At 44.0% G+C, this 17,498-nt stretch overlaps 1 protein-coding gene across 1 annotated transcript in view; it reads left to right on the top strand.

Moving 5' to 3' along the window:
* Positions 1-3,934: 3,934 nt before the first annotated feature.
* PTPN21 (protein tyrosine phosphatase, non-receptor type 21) overlaps positions 3,935-17,498 on the top strand; it is a 57,247-nt gene continuing 43,683 nt past the window's right edge. The window contains exon 1 of the mRNA XM_004681641.2: positions 3,935-4,163. Coding sequence (XP_004681698.1) covers positions 3,984-4,163 — 180 coding nt within the window. The 5' untranslated portion in view covers positions 3,935-3,983. The remainder of the gene's footprint in view (positions 4,164-17,498) is intronic.

Here is a 17,498-nt window from a genome sequence, read left to right on the forward strand (position 1 = left end):
GTCCGCCCGCGGGGACCCCTGAGCGCATCGGTGCGCCCCGGAGTCCTGGAGGCTGGATCGCGGCTCTTGGCCGGACGGCTGGAGCGTAACAAAGAAAAGTCTTCCTTTTCCAGGTTCTCTTTGATCTACTTGGGCGCTTTTCTGGGGGGTCTTAACTGCTGAACTCCTGGGCTGATATTTTCGGCTTCAACCCTGGATCAGGGTTTTCAGGCGTATTGGTGCCTTTCGGAAGTAAGTGCAAAATTTGCCGGAGAACTTGGCGAGAAGGGGAAGAGGGAAGGACTGTTTGGCGATGGCTGGTTTTGTTTTTGGAGTAAAGAGTGTTTGCTTTGGAAAAAGAAATTCTTGGGTCTGCAAATTCCGACTTGGGATTTCTGCAAATTCTGATGAGATCGCCGGCTTTGGCTTGTGGTCACATTTTCTCTCTTTTTGTTGAGAAAGCCTTATAATAATAACGTGTGCTCGCAAACACGTTGCAGACTCTTCGTGCGCTCCGAGTGACAACCGCTGTGTGCCTAATAGTTGCTGACAGATCTCTTTTTTTACTCTGGTTGTTTCTCATTGGCATTTTAGTGTCCATTGAGTATCTACTCATGTTTTGTCCATGAGAAACACAGACTTGACTAAATGTCATAGATGTAGGTATTACCCTAAAACTGTCACACATTTTCTTTTATTTTACAAAACATCATTTGGCAAAATTACATCTGCTGAGGATCTTAGCAGCATGGGGGGAAATATAGGATTCAGAGGTCAGGTGAATTTCAGAAACTTTTGAAAAGGCATGTGAAGAGAAAAACATTAAAATTAACTCACAATATCTGTCTTTTGAAACAACAGATGTATATACATATATATTTTATTACATAACAAATATTTTGTACAAAAACCCAAAGTAATCTCTAAGCTTTCTCTCTCAAAAGTTGTTTTACTATGTGATGCCTTTCCTAGTTAGGTAAATTATAATTCCAGACCCAACTATCTTTCAAATTATTGATTAGTATTTTACATCTGAAACACACACTTCAGAAAAAATCTTAAATTTCTACTCTTCTTCTATAACTTTATGGCATCACTTGGTAGCTAGTATTTTATGTACAAAGCTGAAAGTTAAGATGTGTGAATCATTGATAATGTTGTAAATTATTTTAACAAGTTTTATATAAATAAGCTAAGGCAAGATATTCTTATAGCTAGATCTGGAGCAGACAGTGTGCTACACACACCTTTAACTTTTTCAGTTACATTATAGTAACCAAAATGAAAAAGAGAAAACACTGGCTTTTCTTTATCTCCATACTGTAAAATATTTCATATGCCATGGACAATTGGAAGTTTTACTTTGTGTTTGCTTAATCAGGGTTTAGGTTAATAATTAAATGATATAGTATCTACTGCCTTCCAGGAATAGCTCTATCTTTGTAGTGAAGAGACTAACGTATATGAACACTTCTAATACAAATATTCATCTTTCTTCTGCAGTATCTTGTCTCTTCATCTACACCATTTTAACTGTACTGTTCTCATTATCATAATTCCTGTGTCAAATTGAAAGCCGCCACTTGCTTTCAAGCAAGGGAATTTGGTGTGTGTATGTATGGAATATACATTTTTAAAATTTATACAAACATTGCTGACCCTGTTCTAGTTAAAAGCTTATTATATAAGGTTTTCATTTCTTGATTTCCTCCCCTCCCCCATGCTGCCTCAACTATTTTAGTGTATATCCTGACCTAGTAAAGGACATTGCAAACTGCAGGTGGAGATAATATCATTTTGTAATATTTATATTCCATTCCTAGTATGGCATCTTCACTTAGAGAATGCACTCAGCAAATGCTATTAACATAGCATTTTAGGAAGTTTTTTTTTTTTTCTTTTCTTTTCCCTCTCATCTTCCTTCTCCTGTTACTTGTTATGCTTCTGATCTGGCGGATAACCAGAGATCTGAAAACCAAACCGTACCGAACCAAACCAAGAAAAAACAAAACAAAACCAAAAGCAAGAGAATACCGTGATTGGGTCCTGACTGAGATACAGCCCTTTATGTAATTATGGCAAGCTCGTAATCTCCTTAAGGGCAGTGGCGGCTTAGGATCGGTTTAGATTTCCCACAATGCCTGATACACAGCCTTGTACCCAGACGCAATACACTTTTGTGGAATGAAACTACAAAATGTTAAGTTTGGCAAAGTCTAGTAGCTAAATCCTATTCCCTCTTTCTGCTGTCCCCCCAAACCTGAGTGCCCATCACCTCCGGGACTGAGATGCAGTCTAAAGAGCACAACAGTGCAAAGGACTGGGAATGAGGAATCTGGGCTCCATTCTAGGGTAACCTAGCTGAGAGCCTCTTCGCGTCAAGCCTGAGTTGTGTCTGCCAGACAGCAGGGCTGGGGCGAGATTATCTGCCTCTAGCAACTGCCACGGCCAAGCCTCCCAGGAGAATTCATCCTTGGTGGGGTGGGAAAGGGGGCCAAAGGGTGGCCAGCCCCTGCTCAGAAGAAAACTAGGTGGATCTCGGACTTTGTCGACTCGTTTAGAGTGGGAAATCCAGCCAATGTAAACATTTCCAGCTGCCGCTCACTGTGGGTGAACTTCTGCCCAGGAATTACCATTAGCAAAGTTACTGAAAACATAAATCTTGTATTTTTGAGGCTCTCGAGGCTCCAAATTAGGAATGAAACGAATGCCCCCACCCCCGGCCCCCCCAGCCTCCCCTGGCGATCGAGTTGGGTCCTTTAAATGCTCCCTTCGGGAGCCGCTGGGCTGGTCCTTCCTATGCACGTCCGTGTGGAAACGCGGCCACGATGGAGGGTTCCGGAACTCGGAGGCTGCGCGTTGGCCTGGCAACCGCGCTACTCTTCTGGCGGGGGAGGGGCGAAGGGGGCCGCGGGAGGACCGCGGGCCTGAGCTCTGCGCGCGGGGTTCGTCCTCCTGGGCTTGCTGAGTTGGGTTCCCCCTCTGTCAACTCGGGATGGCGTCTAAAGCTTCGTCCGCCTCCTCTCCTGGGCCGCGGCCCCTCTCAGGTGAAGACCCGCCGCCTCTGTAGGCGTCCCAACCTGAGAGGAGCCAGGCGACGCTTTCCAGAACTCCCTCGCTCGGGGTGGTAATCCGGGAACAAACATTTGTAGGGTCTTTAGGATTCATTCATTAATAAATCAAATCGGTCGTGTAAATCTATGTCGACATCAGAAAGGGTGCTGCAGATACTTGTCAAGCGCTTCACCTCATTTGAACCCCACAGCTGCCGGGGTTAGAGGGGATCAGCCCTACGCTTGGGGTGGGGGTGGGGGTTTGTCTTTTGTCGTATCAGGTCTCAGTGGCTGAGACCTGAGTGTGTAGCTCTTTTGGAGTTTGCAGTGATCTCACGTAAGAACTAAAGAACCCTGACATCTGGGGTATCGGGGAACCAGAAAGAGTTAACTATGAAGAAACAAAATTCAAGGTAGAAAGAGGGGTTCACTAGTGGAGGCTGCCATGGAGGTATGGGTGTGCCAGCCATATCTCGGGTAATCCTGAGGGTAGCCGCAGGTGTTTGTTGTCACTGCGTGTGGGATGGTGTGAAGGGTGGGTCTGACCCGGGGCCTCGCTGCAGGCTTGGATGATAGGAAACTTTCACAGCCTCCCAGATCCTTTGATGCCAGCTTCCCCCCCCCCCCCCGGAGAAGAAAGGCTTTTTTTTTTTTGTTTTTTGTTTTTTGGCTGCAGCTTTGTGGAGTTTTCATTTTTAAAAGCAAATCCCCAAGTCGCTGTTGCCTACGTCACCTGTGCCGCTCTTTTTCGTAGCTCTGGCGTGGATGCTCCATTCACCTGGTCTTTGGAGACTCGGTTGCATTTTAATGGCGGCAGCAGCTGCTGGGTAAGCAGCCGGAGACTGGATAGTACTCCCGTCCGTAGAAGATCGCTCTCTCCCGCCCCACTGCCACCGGTTCTGTGGCTGTGCTCTTCGCTCTGTACCCCTCCACATTTGAAGGGAGAGGAAGATGCCACTGCCATTTGGATTGAAACTCAAACGCACGCGGCGCTACACCGTGTCCAGCAAGAGCTGCCTGGTTGCCCGGATCCAGCTGCTCAATGATGAGTTTGTGGAGTTCACACTGTCAGTGGAGAGCACTGGCCAGGAGAGCCTGGAGGCTGTGGCCCAAAGACTGGAGCTGCGAGAGGTAAGTGGCCAGTCTTTCTCTGGCCTGATTTTCCTCTTGATGTACCAGCCACTTGGAAGGCACCCTGGCTGTCTTCTCTGAAAGGTTACCCTACCTGAGCTGTACCTGCCAACCTCCCTTCCCATAAGAAGGTATAGTGATAAAGAGCAAGAGGTACTTTTTTTGGAGTGCCCCATCAGAGATTTAACAGTGCTTGAGTTTGAAATTGTGTATGTGTTTTCCCGTAATGAAACCCATGGATATGAATGCAGTTTGGATTATCCAAGTTCTCATTTTCTTTTTTTAAGATTTACTTATTTATGCACACAAGAGCTGGGGTACAGGATGTCAGAAGTGTGGGGAAGAGGCCGGGGGTACGCGTGGGGGGAGAGGATTCACCAGAGACAGAGTGGGGAGCAGAGCAGGGGGATCTGCTGGCGAGGGGAAGCAGGTGGGACAGATGTCTGCTGTGCCATATGGGTCAGCTCCCTGGCCAGGGATCAAACTCTGGTGCTGCAGTGGCTGCAGTCAGCTTAATAGTGTTGTGCTTTTACCAACTGTGCCAACAAGGAGGGCCCCGAGTTCTCATTTTCTAATATTTTACATGGATCTTTCTGACTTAGCAGCTTACTAACTTCATTCTTCTATTCACTCGCTCACTTAACACTGACTCCTTTGCATAGGTCAGGCCAAAAGTGTAGTGACACATCACCTGAGTTAGACTTCTGGTTCCCGCACCAACTTTGGGCAAGGTTTGTGACCTATCTGAGCTCTAGTTGCTTCTTCTGAACTTTGGGAATAACAGGGCCTGGCCCTCAGTGTTTGTGTTAATGTGCATGCAAAGCCAAAGCCATATCGCTAATAACTTTTCTACAATCATAGGGTGATTTGTCCTGGAAAAGCCCAATCTAGGCAGGAGAACATTGTGTGGAGTCCTCCAGTACCCACATGGTATCTTATATTTAAAATGTTACCTAAAATAATTATGAGAGAAGGGGCCCTAATTAAACCTTGGATCGTTTTAGCCTTTGTGACAGCCTGATTTTGGGGTAGAGAAAGGTGGAGAAACTAGCTATTTCATGTAAAAGCCCATGTGATGATATTCCTCACTGGAAATCCAAGTGATTGTAGGAGTTCATAAAAAGTCAGGAGTAGGCCCTCCCTGGTGGCGCAGCGGGTTAAAGCACAGCACTGAGAAACAAAAGCCACTTCCACATGAGTTCGATTCCCGCCTGCCCCGGAGGTGACCACATGGCGCAGCAGACCTCTCATGACCCACCCGCTGCTCCCCTCAGCAGTGTGCTTCTTCGATCTGTCTGTTCTGCACACCCCACTCTGTCTCTGGTGAATCCTCTCACCCTCCGCATCTCTGGCCTGTACCCCAGTTCTGTATGAATAAATAAATAAATCTTTTAAAAAATTTAAAAAAAAGTCAGGAATAGATAAATTGCCCACAGTGATCATTCAGCATTGAAGACCGATTAAATGCCAGGCACACATGTAGTGATAGCTCAGCCTGGTGTCTAGACTAATGAGGAGAGAGGCACGATCCACTCGTGCTGTCGCAGGGGAACCAGAGGTGCTGCAGACCACCCGGAGGGCCAGCCAGGAAAAGCTCGCTGGGCTGGGCTGGCCTGGCTGAGTAATCGGAGCTGGGTTCTGAAGGAGGGCTAGTGTGATCCTATCCTGGACTGAAAAGCCTGCGCTGGGAGGCCAGAGACTCAGAAGCCTCTCATCTGCCTGAGCCTGCAGAGGAAGAGGAAAGGCGGAGGCAGCAGGGCCACATAGTCATGGGTTTTTGTTGAGGGATTTGGACTTGTCTTGAAAGCAGTAGGGAGGTTAGTGAAGGGAGTTATTTATTTTTTTAATGCATACAAGAGCTGGGGTATAGGCCAGAGGTGAGGGGGAGGGAGGGTGAGAGCTTTCACCAGAGACAGAGTAGGAAGCAGACAGGCTGATCTACTGAAATACACTGCTGAGGGGAGCAGCGGCCAGGTAGGAGAGGTCTGCTGCACTGTGTGGGTCAGCTCCCTGGCTGGGGATTGAACTAGTGCTACAGTGGCTGCCAGTAGCTTCGCAGTGCTGAGACTTAACCATTTGCGCCACCAGCGCCTAGTGAAGTTTTTTTTTTTTTTTTTTTTTAGTATGGCACAATAAGACTGTTTTGTGAAGAGTGAGCCTCTGGAAAATGATTAGAAAGGTGTAGATTGTGGTTACCTAGACTTGGAGGGGGATGGGGAGAAGTGGGTGGAATCTGGAGATATTTAGGATCTACCTACCTAGCGTCCTGGGAAGGGGTTAGCAGGGGTCTAGATTGATACTAGGTTTCTATGGTAGTAAATGGTGGGAATTATACCTGAGAGAGGAAACAGAAGGAAGAGCAGGGACCTCCTTGGTGGTGCAGGGGGTTAAGTCTCAGCACTGTGAAGCTTTCTGGCCCCTGCAACACTAGATCCATCCCTGGCCAGGGAGCTGACCCACAGGGCACAGCAGACCTCTCCCATATCTCCCACTGCTCCCCGCAGCAGTGTGTTTCTGTAGATCTTGCCTGTCCTGCTGCCCACTGTCTTTGGTAAATCCTCTCACTCCTGCCCCCCTCCCCCCTTGTTCCCACCTCTGGCCTGTACTCCAGCTCTTGTACAGCTCTTGATGCATAAATAAATAAAAAAAATGCATCTTTAAAAAAAACTAAAAGGAAGAGCAGGTTGGACGGGGTCAGGAGAGGTGTGTGGTAAGTTCAGCCCGGAAGCCCTGAGCTTGAGACGCCAATTGGAGAGGGTGCTCAGGCTGAGGGCTGTGTGGGTCTGGCCTCAGGCCAGAGATCCAGGCTGGAGGGAGAGGTTTGGGAAGCATCAGCTGAGGCTGGTTCTCCAAAGCTGGGAGGGGTATGAGGCTGCTGAGGGAGAAAAAGTAAACAAACAGCCTCATCTGGGTTGAACAGAGGGGAGAAGTCCTTGGCAGGAGATTAAGTAGCCCAGGAGGGAGGAAAGCAAACCTGGACAGCTGGCTTCAGTGACCTGTCTGTCCTGTATACTTCCTTTTTCCCATCTTTTTAGCTTCATTTACCCATTTATCCTATTTTTGTTTCCCCTTGTAATTTTTCCTTCATGCGAAGTCTGCCTATAACCCCTACAGAATCAACTTCTTGAGGAACTGTGGCTAATTTATTTTTGTACCCACAGTACCAGGCTTGGAATGTGCACAGTGCACACAGTCTGTCCTGAACACAAGCATTGCTGTTTCTGTTAGGCAAGAGGCCCAGCGAGGTTGCCATACCCTCATTTGAGGTTATCAGGCTCCGGGATAAGCAGCTTCAGTCAGCTGCGGGTGGGTAGGACTGATTTTCAGCAGAAGGGAGAAAACCTTCAGTGCGAAAGCCACGATCCCTAGAAAACATCCTGCCTTGGACAGACCCTTTCCTCAATTTCCAACGTTTAGCCACAGTCCTGGTGAGACATTTAGTTTGTATAGTAAACTTTCCCTTTCAGAGCTCCAGAATTCCTGCTCTGTGGCATGTAAACAGTAGCTCTAAGCCTCAGGTCTAATCTTACCAAAGACTGTTCATGATAATCTGATCAGGGCAATACCTGTTCTTTGAGTACATCCCTGGATGCAATGAGTGACACTGTTCCCTTCTTATCTTGCACCATCCTCCCATCAAGAAGACTCAGAATTATCAAAGCTTGTAGTTCGGACTGATAAGCTCTGCTGCTGTCCATGTTTACATTGAGAGGAGAAAGTCTTTGCTTTTCTTCCTTAAATGAACACCATTTCAATTCTGTAAGGAACTATCTGATAATGCCGTTATAATCCTGTACCTGAGGCTTCACCAGTAAAGATGGAATTTGATTTCTTAAGCTAGATGTGTGAATATATGATGTTCAGTAGTCTTCATATTTGGGGGAATATTTTATAATACATTCAGGAACAAAACAGTTAATAAAGGTTGATATACTTTCATCCAAATCAGTTAACTTAGATATTTTCCTTTATGCTCACCATATTGGAACTGTGAAAAATGATTTAAAAAATAAAAAAAACAAGATCCGCATAGGAAAATACTGTTGTTCACATAGCTGTTCCTTGGCATTGAGCTTCACATTTTTTCCAGAGGCGATGGAAAAGACTTGATAGAACTTAAGGAAAATTAGAAGACATTCTTTCCAGCTCTGAAAGTGTAGGTTATGGAGTCTGATTAGATGGTGAGACAAGAGGTGTCAGTTAGGCCAAGGCATTCCTGTGGGGCACTGTCACCTTAGAGTGAGGTGGTCAGACTTCCAATACCTGGTTCCTCAGCAAGTTTGGCCTGCATTTCCCCAGCTTCCTGACAGGAATATTTAAAACCAGGATGCTAGCTTGGTGACTGGCAATGAGATATGGCAATTCCAAGGGTCCCAAGTATGAGTACTGTCTGGCCAGGCCCTGATCGCTCTGTAGGCCAGCCACCTGGGAGCTAAAGCAAGCTGGGAATTGCTTGGTGAGGATGGAATCAGAGAAAGGAGATTGCCCCCAAAACCTTTACGTGTTTTCATAATGGGGCTAGCACTGCCCCCAGAACCAGATAAGTTCCTTTGAGTCTGGGACCTCTTTGTGGGTAAGACTCAGGTGGGCATGGCCTTTGTTTGCTTCTTGAGAAGACTTGTAGTAGAATGGTTAGTTGAGTCAAAGGGCTTGGAGTTTGCCACTGCCACTTCCTAGTTGTGTGACTTTGGGCGATTTAATTTCCCTAGTCGACAGTTTTCATCTGTAAATTGGGGATAGTAATAGTATCTACTTGATGGTAGCTATGAGGATTAAATGTCAAATGTCAAATATTTTGAAGAGGAGCTGGTATTTCAGAAACTCAGTAAGAGTTGATTGCCACAACTGTTCCTCGTGACTCCCATTCGATGTTACAGTGACTAATTTCTCTTCAGATTAACTCTTCCTACTTTTGTTAGTATCTTTGTTTCTTCCATTTACTAAGAGGATGCTTACTTGTTTGTAAACTTTTTATAGTACAGACAAGTACAGTCAGTGCCTGTTGGAAATCAAACTTCGTTTCTTTCTTTTTTTTTTTTTAACATTTATTTTGTAGAAGAAACAAGGGGTAGGCCAGAGGTGCGAAAGGAGGGATGAGAGGATTCACCAGAGACAGAGTGGGGAGCAGAACAGGTGGATCATCTGAAACACACAGCTGAGGGGAACAGCAAGCAAGGCAGGAGAGGGCTGCTGTGCCATATGGGTCAACATCCTGGCTGCGGATGATAGTGCTGAGAATTGACCACACATGGCATTTCTTAAGTGTTAAAATTTTAGCATGCCACTGTGATATAGCATTATATTTGAACTTTTGTTTCCATGCCAGCAAAATTGATTTGTACAATGTCATTGCTTCATTGCTCTCAAAAAACAGAGCTCTGTAGGTATTTATTTCTTTCCTCTCGCCATCAGCCTAACCCCTAGGGTTCCTAAACAAAGTTTTGTAAAGGTTTGGATTAAGCCTTATGTTTTTTTTTTTTTTAAAGATTTATTTATTTGTGCATACAGAACTGGGGTACAGGCCAGAGGCTCAGGGGCGGTGAGAGGCTTCACCAGAGACAGAGTGGGGAGCAGAACAGGCAGATCAACGAAGTACACTGCTGAGGGGAGCAGCGGGCGGGTCAGGAGAGGTCTGCCACGCCATGTGGTCTCCTCCGGGGCAGGCGGGAATCAAACTCATGCAGAAGTGGCTTTAGATTCTCAGTGCTGTGCTTTAACCCGCTGCGCCACCAGGGAGGGCCGCCTTATGTTTTTTATTTAGATACGTCTTCCTCAACATTTCTTTTAAAATATCATACTACATTTAATAATTTTATCATGCTGTCATGAGTTGTAATCAGATTTATTGCAAATGATCAGAATTATTTCTTTTCAGTGTTGCCTTTCTCTCACGGGCCTTAACTAAGATTTACCTGTGGTAAGAGTTTTTATTTTAAGTTTTAAAATGGTCAGTTAAGAAACAGGAAAATTATAAAAACCCTAGAAACCCCTTGAAAAGAACTTTTTCATGTTTTTGTTCTGATACACTCTGTTTTATAACAAATCTTGAGGGCAGTTTTCTTTCATTGCTGAGCATTGACTAACTACATCTCTAACTACAATTTAAAATTGAGAGAAATATTGAATCGTTCTGAAAATAAACTTCAAATCATTTTTTTGAACAAGATGAAAAGTTTAGCAAAACTTAGAAGTTCTTACTGTGGCTTCTCATTTAAAAACTATTCATTAGGTTATGGATATTTGGTTACTATCTTGTGGTTTATCAAAGATCTTCAGAAAATACTCTTAAAATTGGATTCAAAGTCATCACACATACCAAGTTTTTGTTCAGAATATCAGGTCCTTCAGCGTGGGAGTCGGACTTCTATTCACTGTTCTATCACCAGAGTCTGGGACAGTGCCTTGCACCTCACATAAGTAGTTGCTGTATTAATGTCTACTTAGTATAAAAAGTTACAGTTGTTTTTTCGAATTGCGAGTGACAACCATAGACATCAACTCAGTTAAGTCAGCTTGTGCTTTAGTCATAAATCAGACTTGATTCGCCATATGGTTCCATTTCCTGAGTAGAATTTGTACACAGGTACAGAGGCGCTTTCTCTTTAAACTTTTATTTCTTTTTGACTTTGGGGTTTCAATAAAACACTCAGAAAATAGTCTTGTTTCTATGTCTTTTATGAGGTAAGATTGCTGCATCCCGGAGTTCCAACTTCTTTGCTGAACTTTGAACAGATTCTTCTCAGAGTGTTTTCTGGCTAATAGGAAATTTTTGGCTAAGGGGTTAATGGAGTAGAGAGGAATGAAGCCCAGAATACAAACTATTACTCAAGCACAACTTTAGAAAGTGTTCTTGGCCATCAGAATGTTTTATTTTAAATTAGCGTCTTTGGTATTCGAAACATCCACTGACCTTATCTTGACTGTTATCTGAGTCTACCTCAAGAATTTCATAGCATTTCCTTCTGTACTAGCTGTTTTCATTTGGACACTAAAAATAGCTGAAATATGTGTAAGGCATAGTACCTCCAAAAGTTTGAACTTTTTTTGACTGAGTAGTTACACATTCAGGTATGTATGCTGTAAAACAGATAAGATCAAGGTATAGATAAGGGTCAGTAAATGTTTTTAGTTATAGCTGGCGGGCTCTCTGAAGCAAATATAAATTTTAGACTGGGGTTTCCATCTAGGTAAACCAAGCTTTCCAAAACTGGTTATACATAAGCAAGGGTTTTTTTTAGATTTTCAAATTTTATGCTATTTTTCTCATTTGGTCAAAATAATAAGAACTAACCACATAGATAAACAGAGGAATTATACCTACAAACATGGATATAGTGTGCATTTTAAAGTAAATATAGCATCACTTAAATTATTACAGAATTTGGAAATCTGTGTATTTGAAGGCATGAAGTATAATCAACCTTAGCTAAATTTTTTTTTTAAGATTTATTTATTTATGCATACAGAACTGGGGTACAGGCCAGAGGCTCAGGGGCGGCGAGAGGTTTCACCAGAGACAGAGTAGGGAGCAGAACAGGCAGATCAACGAAGTACACTGCTGAGGGGAGCAGCGGGCGGGTCAGGAGAGGTCTGCCACGCCATGTGGTCACCTCCGGGGCAGGCGGGAATCGAACTCTTGCGGAAGTGGCTTTAGCTTTTCAGTGCTGTGCTTTAACCCACTGCGCCACCAGGGAGGGCCACCTTAGCTAATTTAAGAGCTAATAGTCTGAACTGTTTTTCTTCCAATATTGGATTTTTTTGTTTTAAACCCAAGAAATGCTAGGAAAGCTTGAATCTGTCATTATCATAATAGGGTAGTCTCATGACCACATGGGATTAAACATGAATTTGCTCATACTGGGGAGGTTTGAGTGTTGAGTAAAAAAATTACAGAAGTGGAAAACTGAATGTGTTTGGGGGCTCCAAGCCAGGTCACTGCCCTGGGTTAGGGTTTCACATTCCATTCTGTAGTGCTGCATGCTTGGATGGTTTCTGCTATCCTACTTATAAGTAGATGAACATTGCGCTGGAAACTGAACATACCTTACCTCATTTAATCCCTACAATGAATTAATGTCATTTTTTTTTCCATTTAAAAATGAGGAAGCTGAAGTTCTGGGAAACTGGGTGATTCGCTTAGACAATCTGAGTGATCACACACGCAATAAGCAGAAGAGCCAGGAGTAGAGCTCGCGTGTGCCAGACTTCTACTTGAACCTTGACTTTTCAAGTGGTGGGGTCATGGGCCCCTTTGAGAGTCTGGTACAAATGCAGAATTTGCCACACAGTTGCAGGTGGCTCGTGGACACCTGCCCTATGAGCCCTGTCCTTCCGTGAGCCCAGGCTGTGGGCCTAGAAGCCGCTTGGGTGAGACATGCCTACACCCTTCTCTTGGCACCACAGGGTCTTTCCTGATAAGGTTTCTCTCTCCAGCGTGAAGGTGCTGGTAGGATGAAGCGTTTGTGAATAATTCAAGCCTTTCATATATTTTTTTAAAGATTTATTTATTTGTACATACAGAGCTGGGGTACAGGCCAGAGGCTCAGGGGCAGTGAGAGGCCTCACCAGAGACAGCGTGGGGACAGAACAGGCAGATCTACTTAGTACACTGCTGAGGGGAGCAGCGGGCAGGTCAGGAGAGGTCTGCTGCGCCATGTGGTCACCTCCGGGGCAGGCGGGAATCGAACTCATGCGGAAGTGGCTTCAGCTTCTCCGTGCAGTGCTTTAACCTGCTGCACCACCAGGAAGGGCCCAAAACCTTCATATTTTTAAGAAAATAATTTGCCACTGACGAATATTCTCCCCTCCTCCCATAAATGCTCCTGTTGCCTGACCTTTATCTGCAGATCTCAGAAAAGGCCATTTCCTTAAGGGGACAATTTACTGTTAGAAAAAGTAAGTTCTTTCTTTCAAGAAGGAAAGGGACAAGGCTGTTAGTGGAAATTCCTTCATCACACCTCCAGGGGTAGTGGCCTTCTCTGTCCTCCCTACCCGACAGCACCTTTGTGCCACCTAGGAGGTGTGTGACATTTCCTCCTGGAACCAGTGGGTGACTCACACGTCCTTTGTGCATTAAGGCCAAACTTCGGCTGTTGCGCCTTCTGCTTCGTTCTTCTGTCACCCGCACTCCCTGCCCGTAAGTGGCATTTCCTTTTCTTCCAACAATGACTTTGTTCATGTCACTTTCTCAACCACATACAGGTTGAGCAAATTTTCCTTCTTGTTCTCCCTGCAGTTTGTTCATAAATAAACATCCCTTAACTTCTCTTTGATCTGTTAGTGGCACTTGAATTTTTTGCTTAAGACTAATTTTACTGCAAGAAACTGCATGTCTCAAATCCTATGTGAAAATTGGCAGCATGGAGTAGGCAAAGCTTTCCTTCTCACGGGTTTGTGCCGCTTTGTAGATTACCCAAATTAGACTCCTAAAAGGTGTGTGGTATTTAGATTTATACAAAGGACAGAGTAATTGTGCTGTCTTTAACAAGCTTTAACTGAGCATGCGAAGAACATAGACAAGCCACCTCATGCTGGGAGGCGGCAGCTCATTTTCTTTGTGAATATAAAAATAACTTGTCTTTGCTCAGTCATGGTATAATTATTTAGCGGCTCAGATTTTGACTTGACAAATTAATTTTGATGCAGGCAAATTTTCAGCAAGTTGAACTTTGTACTATTTAATTCAGCTGCAGTAGGCAGTGAGGTGTTTTGGTGCCAGATGAACTTAGGCTCAGATCCCTGCATACTATCCTGGGTGACCCATGGAAACCAACTGAACTTCTCTGCATTCGGTTTATTTCACATGCGATATAGTTGATGTGCCAGAGCAATAGCTACTTCTTGTGGATAATGGCAACTGACCGCGTATACCAGGCACCATACTTGATCCCTTCCCTATGTTCATTGTAACCCTGAACAGAATTGCCTCCCCCTGCCACCATTCAGTGATGGGGTGAAGCAGGCAACCTCCAGACCAAGGGGCCCTCTGACACAGGATACTTGTTGACTGGCAGCTGTGGTGTTCAGTGTAGAAGTTATTTTTTCTCCAGCCATCACCATTTTATTTTTTATCATGTCATTTTGTTCATTACTTGGAATGTTTTATTATATTTTAATTTTAAAAATTCATTTATTTATTCATAAAAGAACTGGGGGATAGGTCAGAGGTGTGGGTGGTGAGAGGATTCACCAGAGATGGTAGGGAACAGAACAGGTGGACTGACCGAAATATACTGCTAAGGGGAGCACATGCTGCACCATGTGGGTCACCTCCCTGGCGGGGACTGAACTCGTGCTGCAGTGGCTGGTGATAGCTTCATAGTGCTGCGCTTTAACTCCTTGCACCACCAACGAGGCCTCTACTTGGAATATTTTATGTGACAGAATGGACTGGAGAAAAAGGACTTGATGTTATCATTAACCAACTAAATTTAGAGCCACTAAGAATGGCAATCGTCATAGTCACTGAAACATTCCCTTTAGAATTTAGGGAATGACTTTCTCATTTACTCATGTTTTACCCTTGTTGATAATATTTAAATATTTGATTTGTTAGTAATTCTATTATTGGTACTTACTCTGAAGTCGCGTTAATATTAAGTGGTGATTTAAGGAAAAGAACACATAAAATTAGTTATTATAGGGCTCTCCCTGGTGGCTCGATGGGTTAAAGCACCTCATTATGAAGCTCTCTGAAGCCACAGCAGCACAAGTTCGATCTCCCGCCAGGGAGCTGACCCACATGGCGTGGCAGACATCTCCTGACCCTACTTGCTGCTCCCCTCAGCAGTGTGCTTCATCATTCTGCCTGTTCTGCTCCCCACTGTCTCTGGTGAATCCTCTCACCCACCACACCACTGGCCTGTACTCTAGTTCTGTAAGCATAAATAATTAAATCTTTTAAAAAAATTATTATAGTACGTAAAAGAAAAATTAAGCTTGGTTTGGGCCTCCCTGGTAACACAAAGGGTTAGTTACTTCTCAGTACTATGAAGTTAGCTGCAGCCACTACAACATGAGTTCAATACCAGGCCAGGAGCTGACCCACACGGTGCAGCAGACCTCTCCTGTCTCACCCATTGTTCCCTTCAGCAGTGTATTTCAGTCGATCTGCCTGTTCTGCTCCCCACTCTGTCTCTGGTGAATCTTCTCACCTCCTGCACCTCTGGCCTGCACCCCAGCTCTTGTATGCACAAATAAATCTTGGGGGAGATTAATGATAATAATCGGTATGCCTGAAATTGTGTATCCTTTGTTAATTAATGTTTGCTCTTCACCACTAAACGCAGGCTCCAGGCGGTCATCCCAGTACCTGGCTGCAGCCACTAGGCATTGAGACCCCAGATGAGAATTCAGCTCTGCCAGTTTCAGGGTTATCTTATTTCCCTCAACAACCCCCTCCTTTTCCAGGGAGACGTTGCTGTTTTTCCTAGTGAAAAGCAGTTCAAGTATTAGTGTTTTCTAACTGATTTTAAAAGGAAAGAAAGGGAAAGTTACTGAAGACAAAACTCAGTGAGGAAGTCAGTATGCATTGAATTTTCTATACTAAGGATATGAATGAAAGTGTGTACTGTTTAAGATGTCACCGCACACTGACTGTGGAGGAAGCAAGCACTCTTCTAAGTGCTTTCAATGTTTTCATTTATTTTGATCCTCCATCCGCGGAGGGAGGCACTACAACTGTCAGATGGGTAAACTGACATAGATGTGTGGCAAGAACCACCCCCTCGAGTAGTTCTTCTGGCTCCTTGGTCAGCATCTTTTTTCCTAGTGTGTAACAGTGGGCAAGGGACAGGGGGCCGAGCTGGTGCTGTTAAGGACACCCGGACCAGCTCAGCCTCCCTCACTGGATTTTGTTTTATGTATTCATGAAATATTGGTTATTGATTTTAATTGTTACCACTTGTTATTTTTCTTAAAAATCTGTTTTTCAAGTCAAATGAGGCAAAGAGAGATGAACCTTAGAAGGACATGAATTGTGACTGGGCCAGCGGGACAGCTTTGGGGGTGTGGAGCTGCCGGGAGATGCTGTTTGAGAGCTTGTTCCCTGGTATCAGGCTGATGAGACAGACCCCAGGAGAGTTCCTGCTCAGATTTTCCAAAGCAATATCTGAAGGCAGTGTTGTGGGTGAATATGGGGGTTCCTAGATTCAGAATCTGTACCAAAACAAGGAAAGGAAGTAACAAAATAATTTGAGTTATTACTCCATTTTTAAGTCTTCTTCTGCAGGTCAAGGTTCAGTTGTTTGAATTATTTTTTTTCATTGAGACTTTTATCATTCTATTCCTTGAGTGTAGGATAATTACATATGGAATAATGAATAGAAAATAATTCCTGTTATCCTTGATAGCATATAGTTATGGTCAACTCATCCTCTTCTTTTAAATATAATGACAATGTTTCTGCTTATGCATTTTCTTTTTCTCTCCAAATTATGTTTATTGACCTATATTTTTAGACATTGCTTTCTTGGAATAAAACGTCCCTTGGATGCTACTTAAACAGTTTAATAACATTGAGGGTACATTTCTGAGTTATCTTTGCGTAGATAGGTGTGTCTTCTGTGCCTTAATCCTCAATGAGGAACATAATTTAAAGGGAAGTTCTTTAAAATCTAAGTGTGACATTTATGAAATAGAAATTTATATTAATAAAAGAAAAATAGCTCCTGTATTAAAAATTTTCTAATTCAGGCCTCCCTGCTGGTGCAGTGGGTTAAAAATGCAGCACTATGACGCTGTCCACAGCCACTGCAGTACAGGTTTGATCTCCGCCCTGCAGGTGACCCAAAGGCGCAGACCTCTCCTGACCAGCCCCTGCTCCCCTCAGCAGTGGATTTTAGTAGATCTGCCTGTTCTGCTCCCTGCTCTGTCTCTGGTGAATCCTCTCACCCCCTTGGACCTCTGGCCTGTACCTCTGCGCTTATGTGTGCAAATAAATAAATACATTTTAAAAAAATTTTTTTCTAGCTCTTTCTGGAGCATTTGTATATATGGAAGAAATATTTTTTGTGACTATTATTGAAAACCATCTTGTAACTATGTGGAATAGTTATTTTATGTGATGACATCATGAGGCGAAAACTTTGACTACTAATACAGGGCACAAGTATAGCTTTTAAGGACTGAAGTCCAGGAGTTTCTCTATCTGTATCTGTCTGGGATTTTGGTTATTTATTTATTTTTTATATTTGTGATTTTTTTTTAAGATTTATTTATTTATTCGTACAGAACTGGGGTACAGGCCAGAGATGCAGAGGGTGAGAGGATTCACCAGAGACAGAGCGGGGAGCAGAACAGGCAGATCAACGAAGTACACTGCTGAGGGGAGCAGTG

The sequence above is a fragment of the Condylura cristata genome, unplaced genomic scaffold, assembly GCF_000260355.1.
Source record: "Condylura cristata isolate star-nosed mole 26May11 unplaced genomic scaffold, ConCri1.0 scaffold00013, whole genome shotgun sequence".
Taxonomy (NCBI): Eukaryota; Metazoa; Chordata; class Mammalia; order Eulipotyphla; family Talpidae; genus Condylura; species Condylura cristata.